We start from the raw sequence: 26,474 nt of genomic DNA on the forward strand, positions 1-26,474 counted from the left end.
TTTAGGAAAAAGAAGTTAACTGTATTCTGTGGTGCAGTGTTCTGCTTATTTGTTTTTACACTGCACTACTTGCAATACACACACATGGCACTTTAGGGATCAGTAGAAAGTAAACAGAATTTTAATTTTGCTCAGACACAAATATGAGTAAGGTACTGTTTAAGAGAATTGCAGGATTTATCTATTCATACTCTGAAACATAATGCCATTTATTAGTAATGTCTTCCAGAGCTTTTTACTTAACAAAGGCTTTTATCACCTGGCTAACCAGAGAAGCAACGTACCGTATTAAACTTTCCAATTTAAGATCCATAATCTACTGCTTAACTATTCTACCAGCATGTACCATAGTATCTAGGTTTCAGGTATCACTGGCACTTCATTCACTTGGTCATTACCTGTAATAATACAACTTGCAAGGAGCTTTTAGGAGTTCAGGTTGGTTTTTTTCTTTCATTTTTTTTTAAATCGTCTCCTCCTTATTCCCCTTTGTCATCTCTGACTTTCTCCACATCTCTCTATCATACACAATGTTAACCAGTAGCTGTCAAAACAAGGAAAAAACCACTGCCTAGATTGAAGCTATGAACTCGATTTTATCAAGGCAGATCAGTATAGCACCACTATGATGTTATTTTATTCTTATATATGCTTGGAGGGAAACTACAATTCCTTCCTTTTGTAGAGCTTGCAACATGAAAGACTTCCCTGTTCTGTGAGTTTGTAAGTCAGAGAACCACTTGTCCCTAATAAGAGTGAAATCAAGAACAAAAATATGGTGAGAAGTGTGATGTTTTCAATACAAAAGCACCTTAAAACAAAGCAGCAATCAACTAAATACCACTAACGTGGCAAGTTATGACTTGGCCCAGATTACCTCCATCTTTTCTAACCATCTTTTGAAATGCCCAAATGCTATACACAGAGGGGAAAATATCATGTCTGAGTAAACTCCACCTCTGTGATACTGCAGCATATCTCAGCAATATAAGCTGATTCCAGCATTTCAAAATTATCTTTCCACCTCATACATCAGCTCCTGACAGAACTGTAAAATATCAGGGAGGTCTCAATTCTCAGAAATGCTCAGTGATTTAAGCTTTTCATACAAAAAAGGATTACTCAGTGCTGTAGGATGAAGACAGCCAAAGGCTGAGCATTGGGTCCTGCACTTGGGTCACAACAACCCCAGGCAATGCTACAGGCTTGGGGAAGAGTAGCTGGAAAGCTGCCTGGCGGAAAAGGACCTGGGGGTGTTGGTCGACATCCAACTGAATATGAGCCAGCAGTGTGCCCAGGTGGCCAAGGTGGCCAACAGCATCCTGGCTTGTATCAGAAAGAGCACGGCCAGCAGGACCAGGGAAGCGATCGTTCCCCTGTACTCGGCACTGGTGAGGCCACACCTCGAGTGCTGTGTTCAGTGTGGGGCCCCTCACTACAAGAAAGACATTGAGCTGCTGGAGTGTGTCCAAAGAAGATCAGTGAAGTTGGTGAAGGGTCTAGAGCACAAATCTGATGAGGAGCTGCTGAGGGAACTGGGGTTGTTTAGCCTGTAGAAAAGGAGGTTGAGGGGAGACCTTACGGGCCTCTGCAACTACTTGAAAGGGGGTTGTAAGCCAGGTGGGTGTTGGTCTCTTCTTCCAAGTAACAAGCGATAGGACAGGAGGAAACAGCCTCAAGTAGTGCCAGGGAGGTTTAGATTGGGTATTAGGAAAAATGTCTTCACTGAAAGGGCTGTCAAGCTCTGGAACAGGCTGCCCAGGGAAGTGGTTGAGTCACCATCCCTGGAGGTATTTAAAACATGTGTAGATGTGGTGCTTAGGGACATGGTTTAGTGGGAGTCTTGGAAGTGTTAAGTAAACAGTTGTACTCCATGATCTTAAGGGTCTTTTCCAACCTAAATGATTCTATAAAGCTGATTAAAGATGGTTAATACTGCTATTCCTTATGTTGGAGCATTCTGTGATAAGGAAAAAGGCCTGTGTGAGAACAACAAAAACTAGACAACCATCAAGAGTCTTATCTTCTGCTTCAAACATAGGGTAAAATACCTGCATCAGAGGAACAAAAAGCTACTGAACAAAAACTCTCATGTATTATGCATTGTGGTCCACAGCAATGCTACAAAAGCCAAAAGACAAAGTCTGATTATTGTAGCTCTGTGGCTAAAGTAATAATAGCTTGGAATGCATAACTGATAAGCAGCTAGACAAATGAGCAAGACTGTTCACAATTCCCATCAAGGACTCCAGTAGCCCTCCTGTAATACTGTAAAAAGTAATAGTAATATTACCTGTAATAGTGTACAAAGGTGGATTGTCAGACTAGAAAAATATTTGAACAATGAATTAAAAATATTTATCCTCGAAGATGCTCTGTCAAAACAGCCTGCAGTGCTGCTAATGACTGGAACATGCATATGTGCTTGTGAATAAAGGAACCAATCAGAAAGCTCACTAGAACTACATAAGCAAAGATGTTAGCCAACAGCATATATGATATAAAACATTAATATAAGGTACTAATTGTACATGTACAAGATTCTTCCAATTTAGACTTCTACATTGTTTAGCTTCTACTATATGCTAGCTAGCCATCTATAGGGTGTTAGACTTGCTGTTTACTACATACATAAAGACAATCGTGTAACAGACCTGGTGCCTCGGGAAGAGCCTGTGCTCCCGGCAAGAAATGAGACTACACCAGTGAATACTAGTAGGGTCCTGGACTCCTAAGAAAGTCAAGAGGGGCTGAGGGACAAAAGCTGTTAAGGAATGTTACAAAGGCTACCACTTCCAGCTACCACTATGAGACCTGGGGACTCCTCCTTTCTGACTGCTGGAGCCCAGTCCAGCGCACCCTGAGACCCTCTGAGGGCTCTCCATTGCAGGCTGATAGATACAGCTATTGCTTTCCTGTTTCCGCATTCAGCTAGTAGCAAGCTGAGTGCATATCCCAGGGATACACACAAATGCATGCACACCGCACATACCAAGGACACTAGCATTTCTGCATATATGTCCATGCGTACCAAGGACGCTACACAAGCTGCCACAGGCAGGGCACTGCCTTTAACAACACCCCCCCATAACACTATCAGAACTACACAGAACGTAGGTACACAGAGTCATATCCCATTCCTCCTCTCCAGCTGATCAGCACTGAAGTTCACCATCGAAAGCACATGCCTCTCTAGATTTACAGGTACACCAACAGCTGCAGATCCCTCAGATACAAGCAGTGGGCCCTCAGCCTGTGTGATACACCTGCCTGGATCTGGAGCTCTCTTGCCTGGTATACAGGTTTCATCCTGTTTGCCAGTTAGGCCAGCTTGACATTCACTAGAAGATTCATGCACTCATACACTCTTGTCACAAGGAACCTGCATACTCACAGCTCGCTCAAACATCAGCATGGGTTTTCAGCTTGCCACATATTCAATCCCAGACCCCAGACTCCCTTCATCACTTTGGCTCAGGTTTTGAGTATTGCCAGAGAGAGGTCTGCCTCCCATTTGCCAGCTAGTCCAGCTTGAAGTTTGACAGTGAATCACATGTATACACACAGAGGAAAACACACTGGTCCCCTCAGTTGCTGGCACCTCAAACACCTGGGCCTTATGACCTATGGTCCCTCCAGCTGCTGACACCCAGATGCTCAGTTGTTGACTCCACAGACATACGGACCACTGCTACTTGGGGTCTGACCACGTTGCTGGCACCTAAGTCACTCACTCTGGTCTCTCCAGTTGCTGGCACCTAGACCTTGCAGCACTCACAGATGCAGTAGAGTGAAATGTCACCGAAAGACAGTTAAGAGAGAATTTAACAGTAACTGCAGTGATTAGGCACATGGCTGTCAGACAAGTGTACTGACTGGTAGCACTTACATGCAACCAGCCCCTTTAAATCCATCCTCTTCTCTAGCCTCATCCTTGCTTATCCTCACTGCTCAAGTGCTCCACATCTTTGACTTATTCTCCTAAATATTCTTTCCTAAATTCTTCATAGTCCCACAGGCTCCCCTCAACTATCCATAATATTCACACTTAGCTTGTTTCTTCCTCCTTATCAGTTAAAAAGTCCAGGCTGACTCTCTTCAAAGCCCATACATTAGTGGCTAAAGAGTTTTGGTCTTCTGTTTTGTCTCCATTATCACTTACCTATCAGGTTTGTGTTTCTGCCTTTGTTTACTGCTTTCCCTTTTACTTATTACTCCCTTTAAGCTGAAAAGAGTCTATAACTTTAATGAAACAGAGGCTCTCACTTTCCATACAGTAACCAGTATGACTGACTTGATTATTTAGACCATCATGGAGGTTTGCAACCGAAAGTCTACCATGACTTTTACAAGAATGGTACATGATTAAGAATCACGTATACCTTTCGATACTCTGTAATAACATGACTGGGATTATGACCTTCATTCAGGCCTTAGCCCCTCAAGAACTGTACAGCCATTATCACTGTAGTAACATGAAGGAGGACACTCCAGGCTTATCATTTCAAGCACTGTAGTGCAAGGAAACAGCTGCCCTGAGCCTCATGTTGTTAAGATCTGTGTGCTACAGTCCATTACTTAACGCAGGAATGACCCAGTGTTCAAGGCAACTTCCACATCTTTTCAAAGGATAAAGCTCTTGTCTGTGTAGAGGTCTGCTAAACCCCACCAAAATAAACCCTAAACAAAAAAAAAAACCAACAAACCCAACCAACCAACCAAAACCCCATTTATGATTAGTAGCCCTTTCCGTAACACCCCTGCCCTTACTTGGCCACTAAAGAACTTGTACCCTCTGGCCACTTACTTTCTTGAATCCTAGAGCTTTTTCTATAGTGAGTTTGACAGCTGTCACTTTTCCTTCCTCTGGTACAGCTGAGGTACATTCCAGTTCATGCTTTCGCAATTTTCCATCTTAGTTTTTTTAACACTTAGCTGACTACCTATTTCCGGCAAGTTATGACTTCTCTAAAGCCTATTCTACTGAGAATTCAAGTTTAAGGCACTTCCCCTGTAAAGAAACAATTCATTTAGCTTTTTCCTACATCATCATAATCATCTGTTACTACTCTTACAGCCCTAAAGATGGCAGAAGCTTCCTGCTTCCAGGAAAGAAAGTTTCCCAAGTTGTTCTACAAGTTTCTCCTCAGAGCTTTAAGCTTGCCTTACAGTACCACACTTAGCTTGGCAGAGTTTAAGCTTTCACGTTTTCTTTGAAAATAGCTTCCACTTTTCTAAAGGCTCTCTTACCCCAGTAGCACACTTGAAAAAGAAGCAAAAAGCCAGCATGATTAGTGTCTTCTTATGGTGCATCTAAACCAGCTATTTTTGAGCACTAAGTATATCTACACCATTCATGAATGTTATTGTGTGTTTAACATCACTTAAGAGTTATTTAATATCACGTGATGGAATTAGTGCATGATATTAGAAAAAGTAAAGAGAAGAGCTCGTAAGAGAGTCATAGGTAATAAGGAAACATAAGAAAAATCATGTATCTGCTTCAACATCCACTGTTAATTTTTGCTATCACTCCAGCATTTCTGCTAGGTATATATATTAAGAATATAATCCCAGCAAAAGTTGCATTCCACCCATTGTATTCACAGAATACAGCCAGTTGTTGAAACATAGTAGCATTTTTTCATTAAGTACAGAAAAAGCCATGCATGTTTTTGTATATTACTGTGGGTTTTTTATTACTTAGCTTCATAATGTGTGCACAGGGGAACCAAGCATCAGTGCTCACACCTACCTCAAATGGTAGAAGTTCAATATTGCTTTAATGTGTTTATTTTTCCAGGTTATTATTCAAAGATCGCAATTCAATGCACAACAGGCAAAGGTATTATATAACATCTTCTGTAGATCAAGAACCTAATGAAGAAAGCATTGTGATCATAGAATATCTCAAGTTGGAAGGGAACCATAAGGATCATCGAGTTCAACTTCCTGCTCCTCACAAGACTACCTAAAACTAAACCATATGACTAAAAGCATCATTCAGATGCTCCTTGAGCTCTGACAGGCTTGGTGCCCGGACTACTTCCCTGGGGAGCCTGTTCCAGCCACTGACCACCTTCTCAGTGAGGAACCTTTTCCTGATGTCCAATCTGAACTTCTGATGCAGCTTCATTCCTTCTCCTCATGTCCTATCACTGGTCACCAGATAAGACCTCCTCCCTCCACTGCCTCCCTTGAGGAAGTCGTAGATTGCAATGAGGTCACACCTCAGCCTTCTCCAAGATGAGCAAGCCAAGTGACCTCAGCTGCTCCTCCTAAGTTTTGCCCTCGAGATCTTTCCCCATCTTGGTTGCCCTCCTCTGGACACACTAATAGTTTGATGTCCTTCTTATATTGAGGAGCCCAAAACTGCGCACAGTACTTGAGGTGGGGCCACACCAGTGCAATGTAGAGTGGGACAATCACCTCCCTCGACCAGCTGGCTATGCTGTGGCTTGATGCACCCAGGACACAGTTTGCCCTTTCGGCTGCCAGGGCACACTGTTGACTTATACTCAACTTGCCATCAACCCAAACCCTCAGATCTCTTTCTGTGGGGCTGCTCTCCAGCCTCTCGTCCCCCAATCTGTACATATAACCGGGACTACCCCACCCTAGGTAGAGAATCCAGAACTTGTTCTTGTTTAATTTCATATGGTTAGTGACTGCCCAGCTCTCTAGTCTATCCAGATCTCTGTAAGGCACGTCCACCTTCAAGGGAGTCCACAGCTCCTAATTTAATATCATTGGCAAAATTACTTAATGTACATTCGACTCCTGCATCCAGATTATTTGTAAAAACATTTAAGAGCACCAGCCCTAAAACTGAGGCCTGGGGAACTCCACTGGTAACTGGCCACCAGCCTGATGTAACTCCATCTACCATACTGCTTTGAGCCTGACCCATCAGCCAACTGCTCACCCAACGTATTATGGACTTCTCTAGCTGTGTGCTGGACATTCTGTCCAGCAAGATACTGTGAGAGACAGTATCAAAAGCTTTGCTAAAATCCAAAACCATCACATGTACTGGGTTCCCTTGGTCAACTAGATGGGTAACCTTGTCATAAAAGGAAATGACGTTAGTTAAGCAGGACTTTCCTCTTGTGAACCTATGCTGGCTATGACTAATAACTGCATTGTCTCTCAAGTAGACAGAACAACCTTCTCCATAATTTTACCAGGCACTGAAGTAAGACTGATAGGCCTGACATTAGCAGGGTCTTCCTTCTTGAAAACTGGGACAACATTTGCCAGCTTCCAGTCAACTAGTACCTTTCCAGACTCCCAAGACCATTGAAAAATAAGGGAGAGAGGTCCCACAGTAACATTGGTCAGCTCTTTCAGTACCCTGGATTAATCCCATCGGGCCCTACAGATTTATGTGCATGCTGATGGAGCAGCAGCACCAAGTTTAGCATCCCTCCAGTCACAGGGCTCCAGGGGTCCCAGTGCCCATCACTGGTGTTAAAGACAGAGGCAAAGAAGGCATTAAACACCTCTGCTTTGTCTACATCCCTATCGGTGAGGTGACTGACCTCATCAAGTAACAGACCTATGTTATCTCTGATCCTCCTTTTGCTGTTTACACATTTTAAAAAGCCCTTTTTATTGTCCTTCATAGTGCTGGCCAGCTTGAACTCTAATCAAGCTTTGGCCACATAAATTTTCTCCCTACAGTGGTGAACAGCATCTCTCTAATCCTCCTGTGTTGCCTGTCCTTCCTTCCAACGTCCATACACTCTCCTTTTCTGCCTAAGTTCCAGAAGATCCCTGCTCAGCCAAGCCGGCCTTCTGCGCCACTTGCTTAACTTCTGACACTTTGGAATTCCCTGCTCCTGTGCTCTTAAAAAGTGACCAGCATACAACCATTTCAAACTCAGGTTGCACTAAGTCTTCCTATCAAACTGAAGTACTCATTTTTATAACCCTAATCAAAGCTGAGAAGCAAAAAAACCCCACAAAACCCACAGCTACTTAAGATGAAAAAATAGAAGTACCTAGCTGCCTTAGAAAATCATTCTGCTGCCAAAAAAACCCCACCCAACAAAAACTGCAAAATGTAGCTGTTGTAGTAATAGATTATCTATTACTAGACTGACGTACGTAGTGAGGAAAGGGTACAGGAAAAATAGAGGAAAAATGTTAATTGTGATAAGATTTTGTCAGAAACCACTTAATGTCCTCTTTGGTTCTATAAATATATTTCCCAGTATTCAGCAATCACTGGAAAAACAGAAGTTCAATAAAAATGCATACAAGGCAAACAAACAAGAACCACAGAGAATAGAGGTTATGCACACAAAGCCTTAATGTAAACAAGGTACTCAAAACAAGTGTTGCTTCATACATGCAATGAAGACACACTTAGTAATAACTCAAAGAAATAATAATTTATTGGCTTGGTAGACAAAACAGTACGGCAGACAGTTCTTTGTACAGTTATTAAAAAGGCAATAGCACAAATCTAAAAGTTAATGTCTCATATCAATTCCCAAATATAGATCGAGCACAGGTTTGCTCTAATTGCCATCTCTGAAGTTAGCTCAATTAAGAATTAAGCTAACCATTAAAAAAAAAGCTGCAATGGAGGAACAGGGGTTGTGGTCAGTTCATCACGTCTCTGCAGCTTGTGCTGGTTTTGGCTGGGACAGTTATTTTTCTTCACAATAGCTACTATGAGGCTGTGTTTTGGATTTGTGCTGAAAACAGTATTGATAATTCAGGAACAGTTTAGTTACTGCTCAGCAGTGCTTGCACAGAGTCAAGGGCTTTTCTGCTTCTCACACCATCCCACCAGCGAGGAGGCTGGTGGTGCAAAAGAAGCTGGGAAGGGGACATCACCGTCACACATGATGGAGCCCTGCTTTCCTGGAGATGGCTAAACACCTGCCTGCCAATGGGAAGTGGTGAATGAATTCCTTGTCTTGCTTTGCTTGCATGCTCGGCTTTTGCTTTACTTATTAAACTGTCTTTATCTCAACTCACAAGTTTTCTCACTTTTCCTCTTCCTATTGTCTCCCCCATCCTGCTGTGGGGGGAGTGAGCGAGCGGCTGCATGGTGCTTAGCTGCTGGCTGGGACAAAACCACAACACTGCTCCTTCCTCCTCAGGGGGAGGACTCCTCACACTCTGCCCCTGCTCCAGCTGGGGGTCCCTCCCACAGGAGACAGTCCTCCACCAACTTCTCCAACGTGAGTCCTTCCCACGGGCTGCAGTTCTTCACCAATTGCTCCAGCATGGGTCCCCCACGGGGTCACAAGTCCTGCCAGCAAACCTGCTCCAGCATGGGCTCCTCTCTCCACAGGCCACAGGTCCTGCCAGGAGCCTGCTCCAGCACGGGCTTCCCATGAGGTCATGAGGTCACAGCCTTCTTCGAGTACCTCCACCTGCTCCAGGGTGGGGTCCTCCACAGGCTGCAGGTGGATATCTGCTCCACCATGGACCTCCATGGGCTGCAGGGGGACAGCCTGCATCACCGTGGTCTTCTCCAGGGGCTGCAGGGGAATCTCTGCTCTGGTGCCTGGAGCACCTCCTGCCCCTCCTTCTTCACTGACCTGGGTGTCTGCAGAGTTGCTCCTCTCACATGCTCTCACTCCTCTCTCTGGCTACAATTACTGCTGGTGGTTTTTTCCCCCCTTCTTAAATACGTTATCCCAGAGGGGCTGATGGGCTCGGCCTTGGCCAGCAGCAGGTCCGTCTTGGAGCCAGCTGGCAATGGCTCTGTTGGACAAGGGGGAAGCTTCTGGCAGCTTCTCACAGAAGCCACCCCTGTAGCCCCCCTGCTACCAAAACCTTGCCATGCAAACCCAATACACTTACAAACAAAAAACCACCCCAACTCTACTAATGATTTTTTCCAAATTTTTAATGTAGCAATTGGAAAGTGATTGCTATATGCATTATTTTGTCTATACGTGTTATACATACACAGTGCTCAGAGGAGTTCAATTAGCAAAACTTGTAGAAGCATGAAGAGATGAAAGGCCTTCTTTAACACTAGTTTCATTAAATGATAAAGCAGAAATACAAAGTGTCTAATATCATCTGTTCCTTGTTGATTTCAGAAACATGACAAAAGACACAGTCATCTCCATGGTGATTGTTAGAGCTGGAGACAAAACCATTGAAGATGCAGGCAACAATATTTAATCTGACATTTATACCATTCACTGAAAACTTAAGACTCCTGATTTCTTATGTCAGATATCAAGGTGGTGGCACTTGAGAGCTAAAATCTCCTGTGCCCATTCACTTTCCTCATTATGTCTTACACATTATTTTCCTACCAAATTTCCCACTTCAGATGTGGAGGACATAAGTTGACTGAGAAAAGGTGAATGCACCAAAATACTAAAAAAAAAAAAACCAAAACAGAATAAGGAATACTGAGAAAAAAACCAGAATTTTCGGGGTTTTTTTTTTTCTGTCCTATCCTGATAACCACGAATGAAATGATAGGAAGCATCTCCCTTGGCAAAAAAAAAAAAAAAAAAAGAACACAACTAAGCTAAGATAGCAAATGCCAGTATTCAGCATTTGAAGTCGCTTTCTCACAGAAGAAAATCCGGATTTGCAATGTAGAAATATTTCTGCAGTTCAGCTGCTTTATTAACTTGAATTTGGAGGGAAGAGAGAATAAAGATTAATGCTGTGTCAATGCTATAAACTGCAAGACACCATCTTACGACTATCACTAGAAATCTGGGGTTCTAACTGAAGCATACCATTCTGAGCTTCCCTAAAACCTACAACTACATATTGTTACTCACAGTGAAACAAACATCATTTTAAGTCCTGCAGACCAGCAATTCTCAAACTAAAGAGCACAAAAATCTGCAGGACATATTTTGCTACTGCCAGCTTGTATCCTTTCTGCTCACTAGCGCCATCATGGGTTTCAAGTGTTAGAAAGTGGGATGACCTGCACAAAACTGTTCAAGGTGACTCAGCTTCCCAACAAAGGTAGAACAAGCAACAACAGCAAATCAAAACCCCCAGAAACTATATGGATGTTTTTGCTCTAAGCAGCACACAAAATGCAGAGTAATTCCTATCCCTACCTTGATGGACACTGTAATCCTCCAAGTCTAAAATTCACAGACCCTGCTTATACCTCTGTTCATTCTTTAAAGACATTCACTGCCAGTGTCTCTTCCCTTACTCCTATCACATACATTCATTTGTACACGCATAGCATTAATAAATAAATGTGCTTACTGTTCTTGAATCAGAGAAAGGATTGTACTCATCTAGCCCTGGAGGAACATTTCTTGTCACTTGTGTAACAGAAGGATCCTAGAAGAGAAAGCAGTTCTGTAAATGTATGCACATGTACATAAGCAACATGTCAACACTTATATCACATAAAACTTTGCTTTTGTTTCAATCTAAAAAAGGTTTGTTTTCACTAAGAAAGCCTGTAAACATCCACCTGTTTCATTGTTTCCAAAACGACATAATTCCCTTCTGAGCTTCTCATAAACTGAGATTAACACAGTCTAAAAGAAACTCCATCTGTCATACATTTGATTTATAAGGAAAAAAGCTCTCAGAGTAAGGAAGAAAACTGTATCCTGCTACACTGACCACTGACCCAAAAAGCACAAGGGAAGAAAAGAGCTTTCTAAACTCCTGGTTTTCCCTACCCAGAAGTACCTCCAAAACCTTCAACAGGAAAACATTTCAGAAAAATGAAGCTGAGGAAACAGCATCCCATAGTGCCAAAAGCCCCTCTGGTTCAGATTCTACCTGAACCAGTAAAATTAAGAAAAAAGTGTAATTTTTTTCCTCCAATGACCTATAGAGTAAGAAAGACTGCTTGAGGTTTAGCTTGAGAAAGCTGTTTCAGGAATTAAACATTCTCTGTGCTAGAGACATGCAGGCTTGGTTCTGCAGAAGAGTAGAAGTGTCCACTAGCATAAAGCACGGTAACTTCATATGAAGAAAAATTTTACTTATTGCACGTGATGCCTGGGTCCACTACATTGTTTCTGTGCTTTAAGGTTTTTTGCACCTTCAGAACATAAGAATGGGCGAGAGGAAGGTTTTCTGGAATAGTAATAAATCCACTTACCAATATTTACATTTATATTTACATAAATGCACAAAAGAAGTGTACAATATTTTATACGTATATCAAATATGCAAATACCTGTAAATATACTATTTACTTATTTATAATTGTTATGTATAAACATACATATTTTCTTAATTTCAACACTGTAGTTCAACATTAGAAAACAAAATGGAGTTGATAAATACTTATCTTCTTCCCGGTCTTTACATTTATATACATTTACAATCATATTTCCTTTAAAGACAGCTAAATTTAAAACCTCTACATGAAATATTTGCCTAATTTTTTTAAAAAAGAATAGTAAGTGACTTAATCTACACTTAAGTAAATATACAAACTATTAAACTACTGAAAAATAAAATCTAGATTCTTAGCACCAGCATCTATTACAGCATTAGCTTAGTCTTGACAGCAGTAACGATCTACAGATGCAGCAACAATATTTTTTTAATGGCTGCAATCAACTTATTTACAGCTAGAAAAAGAGACAGGGAAGAATATCTATCAACTCTAAAATCCTGAAGGATACAGCAAATGAGAACATTGTTTTTTCCATTAGCTACAGTCACAGATTTATTAATATGAGGCAATTAAAAAAATATTACTATAAAAAAGCTTACCACAAGAAAATCATTGCTTCAAAGTTAAAAAGTTATATGTTGCATATTTTAATTAAATTCATGCGCATAAGCATACATAAAAGCTACCCTTCTGGTCACATATACTTTTGGCTAAAGCATACATTTAGCTACAAAGCACTATTTTAATGGTGACTCAACAAGAATAACCCTTTCTATAAATGTATACAAAACAATGTTACATGCAATTCATCATCAGCTTTCCTACATTTGACTTATACAACAATGTGATTTCAATAAAGCCACCTTAAGTGACAGTCTCCTCCCACAAGTTTGCCATATTTTTTAGTTACTATCCTAGACTTGAATGCACTGTTCCAACTAAAATCTCATCAGGTCTTGCATAAACTGACAGACTAATTTGTTGTAACATGTTCTTTCATTAAATGACTGGCACAAAATATTGTGCAGATGAACAATAAAAACAATGGAAAGTATGTGTGAGGAGAATGTTTGTTGTCAAAATTCAACTGTGTATCATTTGAAACACTGAAAAGATCATAAAAAAATAAGGGAAGAATTAAATCTGACATTAGAATTAGGCATTTGTTTACTAGACTTGTCAGTACAAGATCAAAAACATAAAACAAAGTTAATACAAATAAGACAATTTCATAATTCAATGTACAGAATGGTAGAAAGTTGTATACAGCTGAAAACTTTTAACTTAATGTGGTGAGTCTACCCTAGCTAGCAGCTAAGCCCCCACATAGTCACTTGCTCATTGCCCTCCTCAGTGAGATGGGGGAGAGAATCAGAATGGCAAAAGCAAGTAAAACTTGTGGGTGTTGAGAAAGAGACAGTTTAATAAGGAGGGAGGAGGGGTAAAGGAAAAAAAAACAAGAAAAAAAAGCAACAAAACCCCACAAGTGATGCAAAGGCAATCACTCATCACCTCCTACCAGCAGATGTCCAGCAAGCCTCTGAACAATGGTTACATTGGAACATCCCCACCACCACCACCAATGTTATTGTCAAGCATGATGCTATATGGTATGGAGTATCTCTTTGATCAGTTGGAGTCAGCTGTCCTGCCTGTGTCCCCTCACAATCTCTTGCCCATCCCTAGCCTATTCCCAGAGGGAAGCAGAGTACAAAACAGAGAAGGCCACAATGCCATGAAAGCGCTGTTCAGTAACAGCTGAAACACTGGTGCCTTACTGGTGCTGTTTCAGTCAGGAATCTGAAACACAGCACCATAAGGACTGCTATGAAAAAAAATTAACTCTGTCCTACCCAGACCTGGTACACTTATTCTAGTCTTTACATGTTAGTGTGAATTAGCAAAGCATAAAACACTCTATTCCCTGTTCATGCTTTTGGTATGGTACCCCTTCCACAAATGCTCTTGTATCATTCCCTCTTCCACACAAAAATTTGCAAGTACAGACACATATGAAACTACTGATAGCTAACCATCAGCCACACAGTGAAACAGTATGTCCACATTATTAAAACTTAAATAGCACTTAGTACTTTAAGTTAAATTAGCTGCTTAAAAAGTATATTTCAACACTAAACTTCTGTTTGAAGAGTGTGCTACTAACCAAAGGACAATGGAGTTATCTGAATAACTACAGTAACTATCAGACTCATGAGACAGCCACTGAACAGCAGCAGATTTCCAAAAAGCAGGAAGGACTGGTGAAGTCAAATTCAGAAGAGCAATCTATATTTAGAAATACAATATGCAAACAATAATAAATATCTGATGAAAGAAAGCCTTTTTTCTCTGAGTGTTTCAGAGAAAGAAGTTTCTCAGATCTCTCCACACAGCTATTGTGACATTCTAACACTGACAAACAACAGGAAACATATGCTGAGCCAAACAAGCTTACTACATCAAAAGTCTTAGTACTAGAAATAAGTTGTACGCTTAAATACACACAGTGAGTAGAGCAAGAAGCCCTCCAATATTGCTATTGTTTGCAACAGGAGCAGCAGCTCTGAAAAAAACAGAATGACTCAGAGGACATTCAGTATCAGCTCTATATAAGAAAAGTTTCATTATTTAGTAAAAAAATTATAGATGTATTGAAATGCACAAATAGAACACCACCATGGCAAGTAGCATTCAAATTCTGCTCTCAGAAAACCTCAATTACACAATCTGGACTTCAATAGAAGTTCATGCCCTGATTTCTTCCATAAACAGAAAGACTCAAGGAGAAGTAAACCAGAGATCACAGGAAAAGAAAAGTAACCTCATAGCTGAAGGCAGTAAGTACTAGCCGAGAGATCCGTATCTCTCTCCTATATTCATTCACTGTGATCTTCTCTAATGCTAGAGCTATCCTCAGCATGGAAAGAAACAAGGTCTTCACAGTCTGGGTGCCCAGGTAAATGCTGCTAGACTTCAAACTGTTCTGAATACCTACAGTGCACAGAACAACTGATGCCAACAGGAGCTGCACTTCACGTTTCAAAACACTACTTACAATATTTCTGAAGAGATTAGACCTGACATCCCAAGGAACACAAAGAATTACTTTGAATCATTTACCTTACACTCACTGCATCTCATTTTAAAATTGAAGCAAATGCCAACTTGTCTAAATACAGTGAGAAAAACTGTGAAGCACTCATACTCACTGCTGCAGAATAAAAAAACATTTAATTTAGAAGTTAATCTGGGTTTGAATAATGAATACGAGCACTAAATGCTGTGCATGACCACATATTCACAGAAAAAGTGGCATTTAAATGAATGCTATCAAATTTCTATGTTGCATGACGTATATTCTAGTGGTTAAAACCAAGGAAAACTTTAATATTCTACAGGAATAACTAAATGTAGGCTGGCATAACTTATTTTTCCATATTTGATATTCCACCTAAATAATAAAGTTAAAATACATTATTTTGGAGTTATTTTTTGTTTTTAATATGAAGAAACAGAAAAAAGCCACAGAGTAAAATAGTATGTCTATTGTTCCAATACATGATAACATACAGATACCAACCCAAAGCAGCAGCATGGCTGGAATCATCAAATATCCAGAGACCTCAACCTGCCGCATGGTTTAAGTGATTAAAAATTGTCTTAACTACTGCAGATACAGAAGATAAGAGATTTCTGGGACAGACTTTAAATATTTGATGTCAGCCACTGAATGCAGCAACTGCAAAATGCCTGGTCCAGTCTCATACTGAGAAAGCTATGTCCTGGTGGACCAGTACTTCTGGCCGAGTTGGACCTGCCCTTGCACTAACTCCTTGCCACAACCTGATCTTCCTCAGCCACTCAGCCAGTCCCAGTTCCTGCTCCTTTGAGTGCTGATCCCTGTAATTCTCATCTTGCCCAACTCCTTGTTTCTCCTTTTCAATTCACACTTCCTCCTCCAGCCTTATCTCACCCCAAATCCTGATAGTTATCATAGAATCATAGAATGCTTTGGGTTGGAAGGGACCTTAAAGACCATCTAGTTCCAACCCCCCTGCTGCGGGCAGGGACACCCTCCACTAGACCACGTTGCCCAAAGCCTCATCCAACCTGGAATGTTCAGCCCTCTGAGTTTGATCTTTTTATTTAACTATTAGTGATACCAACTACGGAACAGAATTGAAGAACAGGCCATTTTTCACACCCAGCTACTGTAGCTATTGGTGCACTGAAGTCACACACGCTTATTTCAGATGACATTTCAAGATCTCAATTAGTTCAAGAGACTGGAGTTTCAAGAATCAAGCATAACCTAAGTAACTGTTTCCCATCTGATCTTTCATTTTACCTGCTTCCTGTAATCTCTCTCCTATAATGTCAACCTCAGAAGCAAAGATTAGCACACACTCTTTGAATCACTAGGAGTCAGGTACAAGAAGCACCCCAGTGTTTACATCAAGAATGGGAAAATCAGTCAGAAAAAAACCCAAAACCAAGCACAAACAAAACCAGAAAACATGATACATTTATATCTCACATTGGCAAGGGCACCTGTAGAACTATTAAAAACGTCTCCTGTGCCAGGTTAACAAATTATGGTCACATCACTCAGATATAGATGAAAAAAACCCTGAACACCCAGTTAACACAGAGGGTGTGGAAACTCAATTAATTACAAGTGAGAATAATCCATTCTATGCAAGTTTTTACAGCTTTTTAAAAATCACATAAAAGGGAACAGAGACCTCTGTTGTCTAGGAGACCAAAACTAGTCATCAGCTACCAGGTTTCATTAATACAGAAGAGATTAGCAAATTAAAGACTGAAGAAGTAGATACATCTGTAATGATCCTCTGTATTATTGTTCACTGGGAATGAGTCCAGCATTGTTCCAGCATGAGTAAGATGCTTTGATAACATATGTAACACAATAATATTCTGAAAAATACCATCAGCTAAGCTTACATCTTCCAAGACCAATACCAGCAGTACTGTACATCAAAAGAATATAATAACCATATTGTTTGGAAAAAGCATAAAACTGAAATGCTGCACTTAGAAGTGACAGATTTTTTTCTTCATTTCAAACCTTAGTTTTACATTAAGTTCAAGGGCTAAGAATGATCTCTTGATGACTGGAGTAGTTTAAGTCCAAGCCAAAAAACCAGTTATCCTCATCACAAATCTCTCAGAAGAAATCCCTTTGTAACATCAATAATTCATTATACCAATCCCATCACCCCCCTCATCAGACATCATTCACTGGCTACCCTTCACCTCTGCCATCATACAATTTTTGTCTTTTACTTCAAGATCCCCACAAACAACTTTAACCAACCTAATTGCTTTACCAGTCGCTGACATCAACCAGCCTTCACTCTGCTGACTTCCTCAGCATTTACCATTCCATAACCACCTTCACCTAGGTATACATTCTCCTTGTTGCTTTTTTGTGCTTGGAAAGAAGTTCCCAGAAAGCAAAAGAGGCACAGCCCCAATTTTATCCTCCAAACTACTCAATATGCTCAGCAAAGGTGTTATACCTTCAAAAAACCCTGACTGTATACAGAATAGAAGCAGAAGCAAGAGGTCTACCAGGACTGAATCCAGACCGGTGAATCCACCCTGGGGAAATCATGAGATTAGATCCACAAATCTAGCAAAGTCAGTCTTGACCAACTAGGATTTATTATCCCTACCACTCCTACTAAAAGGCTTTTTTTTGCTCCATGAAAAGGATAAGCTCTTCTCATTTCAAGATAAGCTCTCCATTGATTATCACAAATTACTCCTTATATCCACTTCATAGTAGCCTTTTCCAAATGTGAATAATAGTAATTGTACACTTTCCAGTGAGAATTTATCCTGAAGTTTTGGGGTTTTTTTATAGTAATAGTTGTACTTCCTGCCCTCTGTAGCATACTTGCTAAGATCACACCACTGGCTCAGAAAATTAAGCAAAAATGCAATGAAAAATGCCTGAAACTGTGTTTATTGATTTCTTGATCAAAAAGAAAACTATCCACCCCACTTTTCAATAAAAAAGTTCTGGAGAGCAAAGCCATTGCTGTTTCAGCTGAAACTCTCCATATGATATACTTTGCTTTCAGTATGTCCTCATGAGCATTTTTGGGAAAGACTTCTGACAAAGCTTAGCTTGTGAGAACAAAATTGAGAGAAAAAAAAATTATTTGGCCAGCAATGGATATCAAAGTTTTTTTCTTCCTATGTTAACTGTTGGGTCTCACCTTTTAAATTAGGACCTGACACTTGGAAAAGAAGATAGCCTGCACATGAAGGATGTGTTTTTCAGTCCCATAACACTCTACATTGAGCCAGATTAAGCCTCTGAAATTGCAGTTTGCACACGTTCAGTAAACACTTGGTATAAAGCAGACATCTAAACTCCCCAAAGACTTCCTCCCTGTTCATGCTACAACAAGCTGCGCATGGAAAACCTTTAAGAAGCTATTAATGTTTTGATGCAGTGTCAAACATTGCTGTTTCTTCATGCTTTATTTTTTTCTTCATCATACCACGCCCAAGAATAAGTAAAGTTACAGAAACTTTGCAAACAGTAACTTAATTGAGATTTCATGTTTCACTATCCTTAATAGTACATTAGCAGTATAAACAGTTTACATTTAACAGCATAAAGGAAGTCTTAATGTCTTGCACCTACAATAGTGTATTTTAACCTATGATTAAAAACCACTTACTACAAGAAAGAACTGTCCTCAAAGGTTACACATGTAACATCTGGTAGAATTAATGACTTAAAGGCAAAATAAAGAGTATTTCTGTACTTCTAATAAAAAAAATAAAAAAAAAAATCTGAGTAACCACTACAACAGTTCTTTTACAATTCCAAGTTTAGCACCTCATTCACCGCTCACCTCACAGGATGATATTCAAAAGATTTTCACTCTAGCACTACCACAACACAATTATTAACTAGGATAATGCAAAAGTAGCCAGCTGGGGTTTCTTACACTTGGCTCTCAAGCAGTGTCCATTATTCACATTATCTGATGGAATCAGAGCTATGAAGGGCTCTGAGCTACTGAGAAAGACAAATTCCCCACCTCTGAAACCAAAAAGAACTTCACAGGCTCACAAGGCCAAATTTGTCCCAAAGCCCACACTGGTCCCATCTTGCAATGGACTATTGGATGCCTAACAAAGCATAATCTCCATCTCATAGCTATTCTTAAATCTCCCACCTTCCTCAGCTCTGAGAGGTGTGTTATGTTCCACTTATAATGTTAAATCTCAATATACAGCGCAACAATAATACTAATGCAATATGTGCTAACACTTTATTGAAAATCTGGAAAAAAATGCAGTTATAACCCTTCACAGCTTTAATAGATTACAGTTACATCAGTTACATCAGTTACAGCACTGATGAAGTGTATTCTTGAAAGCTAACTACCATGTAGGACAGCTAAAGGACACATCAATACCATGATGTTCAGCATTAAATTATGCAAGATTTAGGGGAATTCATAAATTTTGAAGTCATGAAGGGAAATCAGGCAATTAAGTCAGAAAAATATTTGTATTTTACATTCTTTACTAATTTAAAGACAGACAATTTAATTGGGCATATTTTACAGTCATACAAAAGAATTAAAACTCAGTTATTTGTATAGGCACACAACAAAACTTTTGAATACTAAAGCACAGATACTGCAAAACACTTCAACTAAGTAGGGTCCTGATCCTTCAACAATAATTAAGACTTCCCTTTCTTCCTGTAAGTTTCTATCACTTCAGCTTCACTTGGGCAATTAAGGAGTAAACTGTATGGATTCTGCTGCCGCAGAAGGTAGCAAAGTCATTTGCCCTATTAGCTTCAACATCAAACATCCAGCATGTACTTCCTGCAAAACCAGACAGAAGATTAATTCGTGCTCATGTGAGTCAGATTTAGTGCAATATCCAAATCATAACTGGGATTACCTCTGTAGTAAATTTAAGCTCTAACATATACTTAGCTCTAGTGACTCAAGTAATCCTGTGACCTCAGTGGGAGCAATTTAGGTGCCTAATGCCATTTTCAGGTATCTTAGAGCATGTCAGACATCCATACAAGAATGGCAGTTGTGACAGAACTACAGAAGACCCATGTCTTTTTGCAGCAACAACTCACAGCTAACCACAGTTTGGATAACTAATTCCACCCAAAGAGTCTACTCACATAATTACCATTACATACATTTGAGGCTTTCCATGACGGTGTCCTTCCATGCTATAATTGAACAAGACATTGGGCATTCTGTTCAAATCTTCATCCACATCACTTAGTGGTTTGGTTTTTACCTGAAGGTCACCATTCACATGGAAACAGAAATATATCTTAGTTTTCAGTCCTATCATAATTTCTATAGTATTAAATACCTGCACCTGCTCAGAGCTCTAAACATATCAGATGAACTGACCCAACAGAATTCATCACAGAATCCAGTTTTTAAAGTCCTGATTCCACAGTCACTCGGAAGTAACCGTTTCATATGTTTGGATGACTGTAACAGCCACCTCTCAAACCTTTTACAGTCTGTCAGCCAAGCCAGAAAGGCCTGCAAAATTCACAGCTCTATTTAAAAAAATAATTTCTTCTCTTAGTAGTAGTATCATTCACTTGTAAAAGAAAAAACAAAACACCACAACACATTTTTGTTGTAGATGAATTGCTGAATTGTTTCAGAGTAAATGAAGTGTAGACTGGATTTCAAGACATTGTAATTTCAGAACCTTCATATCTGTATCATCTCCCAAGATAGAAGGCTACAACTTCCCCTATCCTATGACATTAAAAAAAAAAAAAAGCGCAAGCACACCAAGGAGACAGCTACACTAGGAATTTGCCTTTATTTTGTCATACAAAATTTATTTCATGCTGCTGTAATCTATTCAAGAATAAATTGTCAGGGCCTCAAGGATGCACAAACATCTCCTCAGTAATCAGACCTGCCTCATCACTAAGGACCTGCCTGGTCATCATCAGACTGTTGGCCAACCCTAGTTACTTTTGCTGGATCTAATCCTGACCCCAACCTGACTTTCTAACTTGGGCTTAGATCTGCCTTCTCTCTATGGACTTGTCTAGTACTCTAGACTCTTGGCTGAATGCAGTTACTGTCACTGGACCTGCTCTGCTCACCCTGTTTGGGTGCTGTGGGACTGTGCTGTTTGTCAGTGAGTACTCCACCAAGTGTGAACTCATGCTCACAAGCTATGACAAGGGTTTCTCAGTGAAAGGAATTAAAGAACTTTCACTAATAGTCCACCTTCATTTATGATACTTGAGGTTACACCAAATGTGTATTTCTTAAAAATGCTGCTACATCAAATTATAGCAGGATTATCACATGTTCATTTGCATGTTACACGGATGCTTTTTCTTCTGCACAACTTTAACGTTAGACTGTTACTTATCTGTTTCACTACCTCTTGTCTTTCAAACCAAACCATCTCTTGGTTTTGTTGGTACAGCATCCAGAGGACTGCTATTTACAGAGGAATACTATTACTTTAAAAGCATATCAGCCTTTGGGTTATTTCTTTTGAAAAGAATACCAAAAAAAGCAGAGATTAAGCAGTCACTGTCTCAAAATCAACAATGTTTTATGATCAATCCAAGAAAGCTAATACTTGAAACAAGAAATTCTATTTTACAAACTGAATTTCATTACTTCCAGGAGATACCAAACCAGAAACATAATTTAATTTTAGGTTTCTGAAAGAATTAACTACCAAAAATACTGAGCAAACTAGATGTTTCCATCTTACCTTAATCATCCCAGAGAACATATTTATTTGATTCAACATTGAGTAAGAATCTCTGCTGAAATCTTTTTATTAAAAGGTATGAGAACAGTTACAGGAAACCCCACAAGTAGATCACAGACAATTAGTAAAACCAAAATATTTAAGAAAAAGGATCTAGCTTTAGACTTTGGCAACAACTCTTCCATGTGATGCTCCCCTCCTCCCCCCTCTTTGCCATCCTACTTTGCGATTTTACAAAAGCACAGGAAGCAGCTTCAAAAGTAAGGAAAACAACTAATCTCATCGTACATAAAATTATCAAGCAGACAAACAAAAATATGAATACATTTGAATAAGCTGTTCAGACAACATGACTTAGGTTGTCAGGGTCCATCTGGAAATACTGGTTCTATGTGCAAAGTCAAACACATAGTAAGACAAAACTTAAATGCAGACATGCATTAATACCCACTAATTTCAAAGTTGTTTTGCCAGCAAGATGGCAATCAAGGTTTAGTTTACCACGAGGCCTTCTGCCCCTTCAAGTAAATGTGTGGATAAGTAAAGGTATGCAAAATTACCTTTTGTGGGCAGTGGAATGTGATGGAATTTAGCAAAGATTGAAAGAATTGAAAAAAGCCTGCAAAAAAGGAAAACTATACAGCTTTTTTAGAACAACTCCTGCAAGTAAAAGAAACCCAGACACATGTTTAACAGTAAGCTTCAAGTAACAGAGAAATTGTTATCAAGTCCTTTTATCATGATGCATTGCAGATAAGAAGTAGAGCATGGATTCTGCCTGACAGCTACAATAGAAGCCTTTCCCTGAAGAGAAATTGGAATAAACTACTGCACTTTAAGCAGTATCATCAAACTGTAAGTGTGATTGAGGTAGGTCCCTAGCTCAGGTCTCTGAAACACTACATAGGACAAGTTACCTGGGCCGATGAGGCATGCAGGGGCAACTATACTGTTTTCCATATCTCTAACCACTCTGGGTATCTACACACACTAAATTTTGCTAGATGTTACTTTCTGAGCTATTACAAAAAGCGAGGAAAAGTATCACATATTTTTGTTGCTGAAGACATATTCTAGAACAATGACACCTTTTCAGTACATGGTGCCAAAAGGTATTTAAAATAACAGTGCTTATTGCCATTGGTGCCAGTCCAAACTATTGTTGGCAGCAACCTCAACGCCAGGGCTGCTGTTCATCTGGAAGGTCACTGCACTGTGTAAAACAAGAAGTAAAAACACAATATCTAGCCTAAGGAACACTATCAACTAAATTTTATGACCATAAAAACCAAACTAATGATGCAGACAGACTCCAATAAATAAATGTCAGTAACACTATGTGTCCAGCAGCTACCTGCAAAGAAGTATGCTTGAAATGTGACAGCTCAATTTTTAAAAGGCTTAATTATTCCAGCTGGTATCCTAAACTCACTACCATATACTATGTGCGTGCTTTAAAGTGTCAGTATGAAATAAAAGTGAGGCAAAAAAGTTCTGTAAGATTATTAAAATAAGTAGCTCAAGAAATTAGTTGAACTGGATTCAAATGACAAAGAAAGAAAAAATAAGGAGGGGAAGCAGCCAAGGAGGTCAATTCATCTTGACAGTTGAAACTAGAACAGCAGGTAAAGAAACAATTCTCAGCTGTATGACAAGTCAACAGTGCAAAAGCTAAAAGCTTTAGAATGCATTACAACACAGCATCCTGAGATGCAGGGCAGAACTTATGCCTAGACATCACTATATGCTGTGTGCTTCAGAAATAACATAAAGAAGTGAGTACGTTGACGGGGGCTGGGAGCGGGCTAACGAGAAAAAGGGGGTAAATTCACTAAACTTGAGTATCCAGGTCAAATGGAAGAAAAAAAAGACAGTAGTAGTATTATACACACACAAGTTACCGCCAAAAATCAAGAAATCTTTTTCTTCCCCCCCCCGTCAAAATAATGCACCTGAAACGCGATTTGTGTTATTTTAGCAACAGAAGGAAACACGGAAACCTGAACTTCTGAAACGGCTGTGCCCGCTTCTAGGGCTTCCAAAACCGCTGCTTACCCTACGAGTCCCCCCACCCCCCCGGCCCGCCAGTCCCTCCGAGGCCAGCGCTGCCCCGCAGCGCCGGTCCTTCCCCGCCCCCCGTGGCAGGGAGCAGCCCCCGCCGCAGGCAGCGGGAGAAGGGCCGAGGCCCCTCCCTCCTTTCCCTCCCGCGGGATGCCCGCGACTCGGCGCAGCCCGCTCTCCCCCCGCCGCCACACCGGGGAAGGCTCACGGCCGCACGCCGCCCCCAGCCTCACCTTGAAGGGGTTGTTGAGGTCCGGGTCGGCGAAGGGGTTGCTGTCGAAGTCCGACATGGCGGGGGCAAGCGGGCGCTGCGACCACCTGCTGGCGGCTCCTCCCCTGCGGCGCCCCCGACACTCGCCGGCTCGCGGGCTGCCCCTTCGCCCCTCTCACCAGCCGCTGCGGCCCGGGCCCGAGCCCGCCCCCTCCGCCACCGACCAGCCACGGAGCGCCGACCTCCCAAAATGGCCGCCCCGGAAGTGAGGTTATGGGGCGGGACGGCCCTGGGAAGGAGGGGGAGCGTCCATTCCCGGGGTGGGCCGCGGGAGCAGGGCTTGGGAGAGCCCATTCCTGGAGCGGGTGAGGGCCGTTACGCAGCTCCGCCTGGATGGCGGGCTCTATCCCGCCTCCCTCGCTTGTCAGCACCAGCCGGGAGCGGTGGGGGAAGGAGGCGTGGGGCTTCCCGCCTGTGGCAGGCCAGGCGTGGCAGCTGGAAGGGGCATGCAGAGGGTGCCAGCGGCCATGGCGGTAGGGGGGTGCCTACCCTCACAGAGCGGCGCCCGGCCGGGCAGCTCCGAGACGCCGGCTCGGCCAGGGTCGCCCCCATTTGGTAACCGTGTCTCGGGGCTACTCGGTACCCAAAGGGAGGAGGTGCGTGGCCTCTCCTTTCCTCCACTCCTGCCACACCTCAGAGTGGGTCAGGACAGCCCGTCTCTGGAGCGTGAAATTGCACGTGCGAAGGTAACAAGAAAGGCTTCAAATTTGAGGCTAATTTGGTAAAACACAAGTTTACTCTCTTGTTCCTTTCTCCTGTTGGCATGATAAATCGTTTGCCAAGCGTATGGCTTCTCAGATGTCTTGCATAGACGTTCAACAAGGGCTGTAGGTGGAGCATGGCTTTGAACCATGGTCACAAAATCCTGCTTCCATGGGTGGACACAATAAAAGGGCTTCTTGAAAATGTTCGACCATTTTGAACTGTTTGAAAGACTTTTCAAATACTTCCTCAGAAATGCTGACACTGCACTTTGAAGACCCCGGTCCAAATGATGCAAATAAATGGGAGCAGCTGTTTGAAGCACTGAAGAACCTTTGTTCCAGAGTTATGGTTGAAACCTGAAGTCCCATATGCTTGATATCAGACAGTCTGCATTGATGCAACACTTTTAAAAGCAGTGAATCTTGAACTTCTTTACATGCTTTCTAAAGAAATTATTTAAGCTCTCATTTAAATGCAAAAAAAATGGTTTGAGGCAGGTCAGATTAAAAGAAATTGCTATGAGAGTAAAACTGGCATTTTAACTTTTTGGTATTCAAATGTGATTTTTTTTTTTCTTCCCATGAGTAATCACAGACTAACTGTGGGGCACACTGTCAAGGGTTTTTGAAGGCTGTCTCAGAATGTTAACACTTCTATGTATTTTAATGGCTCTATATGTGTCATTACCCTAATCCTGACACTGGCAGTCATTACAATGGTGGTATTCTGTCAACAAGTCAGGAAAAATCCTACGTGTACACAAGAATTGATTTTGCATGGATCAGTAAAGAAAGCAATAATTGCTTCAAGGCTTGCTCTAATTTATGCAGAAGTTTCTCAATTATTTGTGAAGGACTGTCAGATATAAGATGGTATGCAAATGGGACAAATCATAAAAGCATAGCTTCTAAACAACAAAACACTTTCAACTTTTTTGTTGCTATGAAGTGTAAAATACTTCATACTTCAAAAACCACAAAAGCAGCTGTTGTACAATCAACAAAAGTACGCTACAGTATTAGTCGCAATCATTCATACAGATTAATTATGGCGACAGCAAATTAAATCATGTTGCTTTCCAATATTCGCCCATGGCTCAATATATCATAGCGCAATGATATGTGTTGATAGTTCAAAAGCTGTGTGCATTGGCAACTGTATATTCGCACCTCTTTCACCTGAACATGAATGAATGCATGCATGAATGAAGGTTTGGCTGAAAAGATTATCTTTTCCTGTGTGGTTGCTGGTTTTTCATGGACATTGTGACATTTCTTTGGTAATAATTAGTGCACAGTTAAAAAGGAATAATCTGTCATCTCGTATGAGTTTCAAGGCAATAATGAAACTGTATTAGGACATTTTTGGAAAGGATAATAAGTCCTTTACAATTAAATGATAGAACTTTGGTAGTGTATCTTTGCTTGCTACTAAAAGTGTTAACTTTGGGAGATACCAACTGACTGCCAGCTAATAGAAATGAGAATTAATGTGTGCTTCCAAATAATTGAGTAGTTTGTACTATACATAAACAACATG

The 26,474-nt window shown here is 40.8% G+C and overlaps 1 protein-coding gene across 2 annotated transcripts in view; it reads right to left on the bottom strand.

The window, feature by feature from the left end:
* The window catches only part of SCAMP1 (secretory carrier membrane protein 1), a 45,993-nt gene extending 21,567 nt beyond the window's left edge, over nt 1-24,426 (bottom strand). The window contains exons 1-2 of one of the 2 annotated variants that reach the window (XM_054811057.1): nt 24,193-24,426; nt 11,224-11,301 (exon numbers count right to left, since the gene is read on the bottom strand). In XM_054811057.1, coding sequence (XP_054667032.1) covers nt 11,224-11,301; nt 24,193-24,249 — 135 coding nt within the window. In that variant the 5' untranslated portion in view covers nt 24,250-24,426. The remainder of the gene's footprint in view (nt 1-11,223; nt 11,302-24,192) is intronic. The other variant, XM_054811058.1, reaches the window with a different exon arrangement.
* Nucleotides 24,427-26,474: the final 2,048 nt, after the last annotated feature.

The sequence above is a fragment of the Grus americana genome, chromosome Z, assembly GCF_028858705.1.
Source record: "Grus americana isolate bGruAme1 chromosome Z, bGruAme1.mat, whole genome shotgun sequence".
NCBI classification, from domain to species: Eukaryota; Metazoa; Chordata; class Aves; order Gruiformes; family Gruidae; genus Grus; species Grus americana.